The 10,434-nt window shown below is 33.8% G+C and overlaps 1 protein-coding gene across 1 annotated transcript; it reads left to right on the top strand.

The window, feature by feature from the left end:
• The first annotated feature begins 4,032 nt into the window (after window positions 1-4,032).
• Window positions 4,033-6,770, top strand: LOC145039802 (uncharacterized). The gene is made up of 5 exons (XM_078987812.1): window positions 4,033-4,357; window positions 4,928-5,400; window positions 5,577-6,052; window positions 6,254-6,278; window positions 6,669-6,770. Exons 1-5 carry the CDS (start codon window positions 4,033-4,035, stop codon window positions 6,768-6,770), a joined length of 1,401 nt encoding a protein of 466 aa, XP_078843938.1.
• The last annotated feature ends 3,664 nt before the right edge of the window (window positions 6,771-10,434 follow it).

Below are 10,434 nucleotides of genomic sequence, written 5' to 3' on the forward strand. Positions count from 1 at the left end.
CGAGGTTGCCGATGACAATCTATATTACATTCATATGAATTAAAAAAAAAAGTAATCGACAAAATTTGGCATTTCTCTTAAACACAATATGAGTGTGAAATATAATTATAATATGGAATAAAAATAACTTTAGTTATTCCAAAATAATAGGCAGAGGCATAGTTATTTGCGGGTCTTTAAAACCTACGGGTCTTTCTTAGAGTTCTAATCCTTATTTTGTTTGTTAGTACAAATGTTATTCAAGAACTATTTGATTTTGGGAAGTTGTTTATCTTAGGATGAGTCTTTCTTAGTTAATTTTTTTTGGCTCGTTTACTTCAATAGTACTAATTTTGGAGGACTTAAGGCATACCTTGAAGTTTTGATAATGTACATTGATTGTCGGTCGTTATTTTTGGTTGTTTAATCAAATTAGATCTTATATTTTCATTATTATAGAGTTACTTGAGGCAAAAGCCGCAAAACAATGTTTAAGTGTGAGAATCTTTCATATTTTCCAAAGCGGATTGTAAACATACTTATTTGGAATCCAGGTCGGCTCAAGTGTTTATCAAACTAAGCAAGGACTTAATCGATAATAATCAATGGAAGCCTAACAAAGGAGTTTGAAATGACTAAGGGAGTGAGGCAAGGAGATCCGTTATCCCCTTTTCTGTTTATTATAGTGATGGAGGGGTTAAATATCGCAATGAAGTCAGCAACCTCAAAAGGTATCTTCGACGGGATTCTTATTCCTAATTCTGATTTATGTTTGTCACATCTCTTGTATGCAGATGATGCATTATTCCTGAAGGAGTGGTCGAAAAGATATATTACTAACTTGGCGAGGATCCTTAGATGCTTCTATGTATCTTGTGGTCTAAAGATAAACTTCAAAAAGTCCAGAGTATTCAGTATTGAAGTCCGGAAGCATGAGGTTGTCAATTGGGCAAACCCATTGGGATGTGAACCAGCATCACTCCCTTTCACCTACCTTGGAGTTCTGATAGGAATGCATATGAATCGTGTGGCTTCATGTAGTCTAATTCTAGAAAAACTGAAGGGTAAACTTTCAGTTTGGAAGGCAAAAACACTCAATTTTGGGGGACGAATCACACTTGCAAAAGTTGTACTTGGGAGCCTTCCCACGTACTTTATGTCTATCTTTGATGCCCCGATTGGAGTTATAAACTCTTTTGAAAAAATTCAAAGACAATTTATATGGGGAAGTCCAGGTTGTAATAAAAGTATAAACTGGGTGGCATGGGAGAAGATTACTGCTCCAAAGAAGGTGGGAGGTCTAGGCTTGGGATCAATCCGTTCCCTGAATCTTGCATTTCTCACCAAGTGGTTATGGCGACTGAAAAACGAACCTAACTCCATGTGGGCAAAGATTATCAAAGGACTTCACGGCTTGTCAGATGACCAATCTCGACTCCAAATTAAGAGTAGATGGACCGGAGTTTGGAGAACTATTATCAAAAGTAAAGCCGCATTGGATAAAATAAACATTACACTTTAGGAGGTACTACAATTAGGTGAATCAAGGGAGGGGTGGGTGTCACCTATTGTCGTGGATGGAAATTTTTGTGTGGCTTCCCTACGGGAGAGAATTGAAAGAGCAACTGTGACACCCCTAAACCAGAATAGCGGAGACGTTCGGGGACGGAGGACGTCATATTCAGTATCATAATAGTTCTTAGAAAGGAAAGTACACACCACCATATATATAAAGGTTTCAAAATGTTTACATGATTGTATTTGTTACATGTTCAAAAGATAAATACATAAACATCTTTCAAAAGAAGTAATTAACGTCAGAGCGCTAATCCCTAAAAGTTGGTTTCCAAACCTGCTTAGCGGTTCCCTGAGAATAAAAGTTATTTCAAATAAAAAATGTCAACAATTAAGCTGGTGAGTTCATAAGCGGTTTTGAGAAAATGTATACCGTTCCAAAGTTCGTGTGTTTTCCAAGAAAATCCCTTATTTTCTTAATAAAGTATGAAATGCATATGAATGTTCGTGTTGTGAATTGTAAATAGTTGTAGCAGGAAAATCTCTTATTTTCCTATTAGTTGATTGTTTTGGATACAGGAACATCCCTTATTTTCCTAAGGTAACAGGTAGTCTCTAATGTCCAAGACCGAAAGTTGCAAGCAACTGACATGCTTAAAAGGTTGAGGCATAGTTTTAATTAATAAAGCTATAAGAAGATTGCACTTGTTAGATGAAGGATAGTTTTAATAGCTACTCATTCATAAAAGCAGAGAACCATAATAATTGTCCATCCGGTGAGTTTTATAACCATACTAAACATAATATGCCTATGGCGATGGTCTTCAGGCGTCGAAACGTTATGACAAACTGTCACCCAAAGGACTGTAGCTAACAGTCAAGGCGCAGGATCATGACTTCCCGTATAGATCTATACACATTTGACAAGCTGTCCAAACGGGAGACTCTGGTTATAATAGACAGGACTTTAGGTAGTACCTTTTAACAAAAAGGTAGCATTGAAGATGTAATCGTTTCACGGATTCTCAACTAAGTCTGTATTAAGATAATAGTTTTTTATGCAATGTTTATCCTCTTTCACAATGTTTGACAAAACATAAATCATAGGTTCTTTGAATGCATAAAATGGTTTAACTAAGATGGCTACTCTGGATACTATGCATTTTGTATAAATCTAATGCATGCAAAGTATAACAAGAGTTTTCACGTTTCCACTAGGGATCAACCGTGTGTTTACTTGTATTCTCCCCTGAAATGTATTAAAAGTACGTTATAATGTATTTAGCCTTGTTCACGTCGTGAGGCTGAGTTAGCTCTATCCCCTTCGACGATTTGATGTGGCTGTGTAACATCCCTCTATGGCACGTATCACAATATTGTCCGCTTTGGGCCACTCGGCACAAGGACTTCCCAGGGGGTCATCCATCCTGGTACTACTCCCGCCCGAGCACGCTTAACTGCAGAGTTCTTATGAGATCTGCTGCCCTCACGGCTTTAAAACGCGTTGTGATAGGAAAGGTATCCACACCCCTTATAAGGAATGCTTAGTTCTCCTTCCCAACCGATGTGGGATCAGATCTAACCCACTTTCACCCCCCATTATAGGGTTCGACGTCCCCGTCGAACACATCGACCCGTGCCCTGGCTCTGATATCATTTGTAACGTCCCCCTCTGTGGCACGTATCACAATATTGTCCGCTTTGGGCCACTCGGCACGAGGACTTCCCAGGGGGTCACCCATCCTGGTACTACTCCCGCCCGAGCACGCTTAACTGTAGAGTTCTTATGGTATCTGCTGCCCTCACGGCTTTAAAACGCGTTGTGTTAGGGAAGGTATCCACACCTCTTATAAGGAATGCTTAGTTCTCCTTCCCAGCCGATGTGGGATCAGATCTAACCCACTTTGATATATATATATATATATATATATATATATATATATATATATATATATATATATATATATATATATATATATATGATAACAAAATATTGATAATGGTTATTAGTTTGAGACTCTTGTAACATACAATTTCATAATTCAATTTCAGAATCAAGAATCAAGAATCATTTAATTAAGAATGTCTTTGCATAAGTTTTATAAAAAGAAAGAAGATAACGAACAACAACATAATTATACAAAGGTGGATTTAAAATCATTACCTGTTGATCCGTTTGAACGACCAAGTATAGAGTTCTATCATGTAAACCAAAGAGATGAAATTAGAAAAGCATACTTGCAAAAGGGGCCTTTCCAACCTCTAAATCATAAATTCCCACCACGTGATTTTCGAGGTAAACCTCGAAGATTTATTCAATCTTGGTTTGATGATAATAAATATTGGTTAGAATATAGTATAAAAGAGGATGCTGCATTTTGTTTATGTTGTTATCTATTCAAATCAAGTATACCAAATCAAGGTGGATCAGATCATTTTGTAAAATCTGGATTCAAGGCTTGGAATAGGAAATCAGGAATAGATAAACACAAATAAGGAACTCCACACACTATTGTTGTCCAAAAGTGCCAAAGTTTGATGAACCAAAGACAATCAATCACGTCTGCTTTTGAGAAACAAACTACTTTACAAGAGAAAGAATATTGTATTCGCTTGAATGCTTCAATTGATTGTGTTAGGTTCCTATTTCGGAAAGGGTTAGCATTTCGTGGTCATAACGAGAAAGAAGACCCGGATAATAAAGGTAACTTTCTTGAACTATTACAGTGGTTAGCCGATCGATGTGATGTTGTAGATCGTGATGTGTTAAAGAATGCCCCAAAAAATGCACAAATGAAATGCGGTGAAATCCAGAAAGATATTGTGCAAGCATGTTCAGATGTAATTTTAAATGTTATTATGGGTGAGCTTGGAAATGATTTTTTTTGCAATTTTAGTAGACGAGTCACGTGATGTGTCATGTAAAGAACAAATGGCATTGGTTTTGTGATTTGTCAATAGAAAAGGTGAAGTTGTAGAAAGGTTCGTTGGCCTTAGAAATGTTAATGACACTTCAGCTTTGTCACTAAAGGCTACCATTTATGATATGCTTTCAAAACGGAATTTGAGTCCTAGTAGGATTAAGGACAAGGCTATGATGGTGCTAGCAATATGAGTGGTGCATTCAATGGGTTAAAGACTTTGATTATGAATGAAACAAAATCCGCACACTTTGTTCATTGTTTTGCTCACCAGTTACAGTTAGCCCTAGTGTTTGTTGCAAAGAATCACACGACGGTTAATGATTTTTTTGATGTGGTTTCTCGTCTATTAAATATTATTGGATCTTCTTACAAACGACGAGCTAAGTTCAGAAAAAAAACAAGCAAATAAAGTTATGGAAGCATTGGCTGAAGGTATGCTTTATTTGGTTTATTTTCATTTGTTTATGCTAATTGTTCGATTAATTCATTTCTTATGTGGTTTATTTTAGGTGAGCTTGAGAGTGGTACCGGTTTGAATCAAGAAGTCGGTATTAAACGACCGTCTGATACTCGATGGGGTTCTCATTTTGCATCTTTATTAAATATCCAAACCATATATGCCTCCATTTGTGATGTACTTGAAGATCTTGGTGAATTTGATAGTGATCTTGATCGTAGAGCTGAAGCAATTTGCATCTTAAAATGGTTAAAATCGTTTGATTTTGTGTTTTGTCTACATTTGATGATTGATATCTTGGGAGTGACGGATCATTTGAATACAATACTACAAAGAAAAGACCAAGATATCATAAATGCCATGAATCAAGTAAGTAGTTCAAAAAAAGCAATTCAAGAAATTAGGGATATAGGATGGGAACCACTTTTAGAGAAAGTTACATTGTTTTGTGCTAAAAACGAAGTTAAAGTTGTGGATTTGGAAGATGAATATTTTAATGGATACAGTCGTCGCAGAGGTTCACAGGTTAGTAATGTTTCTTATTACCAACTACCACACTGATTTATAAATTTATTGTGTTTTATTGTTAGTTATTAATATATATATATATATATATATATATATATATATATATATATATATATATATATATATATTTCAAGGTTAACAACTTGCACCATTATCAAGTTGATGTATTCAAGAAAGTGATTGATATGCAACTTCAAGAGCTGAACCAACGCTTTAATGAAGCAAACACGAATTTACTTCTTTGTATTGCTTGTTTGTGCCCAAGTGGATCTTTCAAAGCCTTTGATTTAGAAAAAATAATGAAAATGGCTTCACTTTATCCGGAAAAGTTTCCTACAGAATATGATCTTCGAGTTCTTGAAGTGGAACTTGGAAATTACATTAAAGATATGCGAGAAGATGAACAATTTAATGATTTGAAGAGTATTGGAGACCTTGCCAAAAAGATGGTTGAAGAAAAGAAGCATATAATATTTCCTAAGATTTACCTTCTTATGAAACTTGCATTGATCTTACCCGTAGCAACAGCAAGTGTAGAACGCGCATTTTCAACAATGAAGTTAATAAAGACTGATATACGCAACAAAATGAGTGATCAATTTTTGAGTGATAGTTTAGTGTCTTATATTGAAAAAAAATGTATTAAAAGGTATTGGCAACGATGTAATTGTGACAATGTTTCAAAATATAAGACCTCGTAGGGTTCAATTGTAAGAACTTTATTATAACTATTGAACTGATGTTTAAATATTTTAGTCATACAACCCGACCCGTCACCGCTAGTATTTTTTACACTTTTATATTTTTTTAGTTTTATTTACATAAGGAACCATGTGGTTTTTTGTTCTAGATTCGCCACTCAAACTGAATGGAGGGTATGGATTACAAAACCTCTTCTATGTAACTAAAACAATATACAACACCACCTAACTAGTTTCTTGCTAGTTAGGTTAAGGTTATTAATAAAAAATTCTATTTGTCGGTTCAAAATAAGCAAGGACTTAGTCCCTCAATTTTACATTATATTCTTTAATTTTAGTATAGAAAATCTCAATCATTATATTCTTTCGCACACCAGAGGGAAGCGACCATTCAATTTCTGATATTTTTCTTTCTCGGCTTCTTCTCCTGTCCACCAATCTTAGTCTAGTCTAAAACTGAAACGCACAAAGGCATCAACCTCTTCTATTCTTTTTCTTCCTTTTGTTTTCTAATCTCAGATAGTCTAATTCATTGATTGTGATTCTACATTAACCATTGTTCAGGATTTTCAAGAGGATAATACCTCAACTGATGATGAACTGAAACGCAAAAATGGTTGTGATTCTCCATTTGAGTTTTCTTGTTTTCCAATTTCCATTATCTAATCACTTAATTTCCAAACATTGAGTCTGACTTCTTTTTGGAAGTGAAATATTAAGCAATTGCCATTTGCTTGAATTCAATTAATACCTAATTGGAAATTTAAGATTTAATTTCGTTGAGTTGTTTTGCTATAGCCAAAAATGATTATTGTTTACTATCGATCTTGATCTCTAGGATTACTTTTGGATAGCTTTTGTTGTATCCATCATTTATATACGATTGTTAAAATTAAGCATGTGCTTTTTGGTATGTGCTAAAACCAATGGATAATAATGAGTCGATATCCCCCCGAAGAATTGGGAAATGTCGGTAAGAGTGAAATTAAATAAAAATAATGGGGATTTGAGTGATACACGGTTAGGAACTCTGTCATATCTATTTATCTCCTCTTCCGTGGATTGTGATTGTAGATTCGTGGTAGAAATGGTTAAAATTAAGATCTCTTAAATCTGTAATATTATTACTGGATGCATATATGAATATAAATACAAATAGTATTTTAGAAAGAAAAAAAGATGATGAATGTAGATCTTTGTAATTGTATTAAATCTCTATAAATAGTATTTTAACGACTTACAAGCTTTTCATGTAGTGGAACAAATTTTAGTTTTTAGTTTTGATTTTTTCTATTGGACTTACTGTGTAGCAGTAAGTATTTCCTTTAATCCATAATCCTAAATATATTCACAAAAAACATAAACATAATAAAACAATTAACTCTATAATTTTTAAACTTTTTAGTTTATTATTGTCGGTTCCAAGTCTGAATAAAGGAAGAAGGTTCCAAGTCTGAATAAAGGAAGAAGGTTACAACATTGAGTATAGTAAAGTACAAAGGGCCCGTTGAGCCGCCCCAATGGAATTTTCGTATAATAATGCTATATTTTCATACCAAATGGAATGTAAAGGGTACTTAACATGTTTATATATGCTTTGGAACATATAACAACACATCTGAGCTTATATGAGCGGAAGCCAATGGAAAACGATATGACCCGAAGCTAATTTAGAGAATCCGAAGCAAATGTATGACCATGCATATGATTCTCAAGGCCGTACATTTCATGCCGACTAAGATGTTGATTTCTTGGAAATATATAAATGTACATTTTACTCTCAAAGTTGTACATTGCATGCTAAGAAAAAAAGTTGCACGTTGATTTTCTGGAAATGTACGAATTTACATTTGAATCTTAAGGTGGTACTTTTTGTGTTGTATATGATTTTATGACATTTTCAAACCATATTTTGCAACCCATGCTTTTCCAACCGTTTAATCTAGGGCATAGGTCAATTTCTTCATATTTTCTAAGGTCCTGTTTGATATGCATCTGATCGAGTCAGGTCAGACATTTTTGGCTGACTCGGTCAGACGAAAGGTGTTTGATAGACAAAATATTGACGTGTGACTCGAAAAGCAAGGGCTGACCGAGAATGAAGTTGGGAGATGGCTGATTCAAAAAGAAAGCAAGACTTTCCAATAGTACCCTTGACTTTGATAAAGCAAGACTTTCCAATAGTACCCTTGACTTTGATAAAAATTAGCATTACAGGAATAGAACTTTGGTATCCTTTGTAGAAAAAATGGTATTTACCAGCAAGCTAAATGACTTTTTGTGTTTTATCTCTAAAATATTATATTCAATGTCTATTATGATAGAAGTTTTTGTATACATTATTATTATTATTATTATTATTATTATTATTATTATATTGCATAAAAACGCGTAGAGGGTCGGGGTAAAATGGTCATTTTGCACTAGTCAGCACATTCAGTTAGATTTTCAATCAAACAACATGATTTCTTACTCATTCAGAATTTCTTACTCAGACAGACATTTCTCAGTAAGCACTTTCTCATTCAGAAACTATCAAACGGGGCCTAAGCTTTTAGTTGATTATACAAGGGAGAACTTAAAAAAGTACCATTAGCGAGGGTAATAACAATAGAATCAATGCTAATTGATTCTAAGAGTGGGAGATGACCTCCTAAAAGGAAGCGGGAAGATATTTTGAGGCTAAATACAGAGGGACTTGCTTTTCATAGGGATATGACTTTAGATGGGAGAATGTGAAAACTAAATATCAAGATAGATACGCAGCCTATTCGCCCTGTATATTTTGTTGTTTTGTATGTTCTACTTTATGATCTTTATTTTTTATACTTGCTTCATTCATATGCACTTATTTTCTGATTTATACTTTTATATGTTTACTACTGCCATTGAATTACATTTATGTTTGTTTTATATGCATTAGAGGCGTTGAGAAAGAGAGTGGGGGGGGGGGGGGGGGGAGCTGAACAGGGCTCAATTTTTTATTATATATTTTTATTTGAAAATAACAGCTTGTGATAATGATAAGGATCTTCTTTTTTGTTCATCCTGAGCCTTTGAAGATATTTAATTCCTCATGATTGGCCCTGTTTATATGCATGTTCTTTGATTCATATATGTGTACTATGTTTTGTTAATTTGTATCTTATTGTTCACTTTGAGAGACTCTTCCCTTGCTTTCTTGTTTGTTAGCCTCATTTATATGTCATCGTTTATAGCACATGTTAAAGGTCATCATACGGTTTTCGGTCTACTTCTTATGGAGGTATCAATGTCGATATCCACGTTCCCTGACTCTGTAGGTTTCCCACACCTAACATGTATTTTGGAGACTTGGAAGTCAGCTTGGAAATTTAGAAGACTTTTGATGTTTGAAACAGTTATAACTATGTTACTTATACTTAGTTCTTTGTTAATTGTAATTACCCTTGTATACATTTTTAACAACTACATTTGCCATGTTTTAAGTTTTTATATTTTGAGACTTTTATAATTGACTAATGGTTTTAAAAACCCTTTTATAAATGCTTAAGATTATTTCAATCTAACTCACATGAGATGTAAATCATGTTAGGATAAAGAATCTATACTATAAACACACAACAATAAAAATATAAAGAAAAACAAAATAAGAACACAAAATTAACATGGTTAATAAGAACAAAGTTGTCGCACTAATCCACAAAAAAACTAGATAGAATTTATTAGACTTATATAAATTACAACTATCATAATCGAGTTTCTACTTAGGATTAGAGATGTGCACGATATATATTTATAATGACAAGGTTTACTCTAATACTGCTTGTGAGTTATGCCCAAAATGTCACCATTTGAAATAGACATTTTGGTTCGAGCATCGTAACTATGCTATTCGGCAACACAGAATTAAATAAACGAGCAAATCATGTTTCACAACTCAACTTTTCGTAGATATCATTTCTATTTATTTACAAAAATCCATGTGGACATCCTAGTTACCACACATGTTACTCTCAAGATGTTATAAATGTTATAAGAGGTTAACCAACAACTTTACTTGAATTAACAAGTTTCAAAATCCAAATTGCTTATCCATAAAAGAGGAAATATTTTTAAAAAAAATGTCAATCTTCAATAAGCTTTTTTAAGCATCCACCCTTTTATTCTATTCTTAAAGGAAAATAATTAGTTTTTTAAACTTTATAAAAAAAAAACTCAATTTTGTTCAAGAGAAGTTTATGTTTGCATTTGCAATATCATTTTTTATGATGGTTTTGACAACTCATTCTTTAAAAAAGTTGCAGGAGGCCAAGAGCACGTTGACTTCTATGAGCTTAAAGCCGGAACT

This window comes from Lactuca saligna, chromosome 4 (assembly GCF_052625555.1).
Source record: "Lactuca saligna cultivar CGN05327 chromosome 4, ASM5262555v1, whole genome shotgun sequence".
In the NCBI taxonomy this organism is placed as follows: Eukaryota; Viridiplantae; Streptophyta; class Magnoliopsida; order Asterales; family Asteraceae; genus Lactuca; species Lactuca saligna.

What these genes read in the sequence shown, in the direction of transcription:
- LOC145039802 (XM_078987812.1), top strand. Translation starts at nt 4,033, where the DNA reads ATGAACCAAAGACAATCAATCACGTCTGCTTTTGAGAAACAAACTACT. An exon ending in AATTTTAAATGTTATTATGG is followed by an intron (nt 4,358 to 4,927) that starts GTGAGCTTGGAA and finishes GGTTTATTTTAG; the next exon opens with GTGAGCTTGAGAGTGGTACC. An exon ending in GAAAAAAAATGTATTAAAAG is followed by an intron (nt 6,053 to 6,253) that starts GTATTGGCAACG and finishes TTTTTGTTCTAG; the next exon opens with ATTCGCCACTCAAACTGAAT.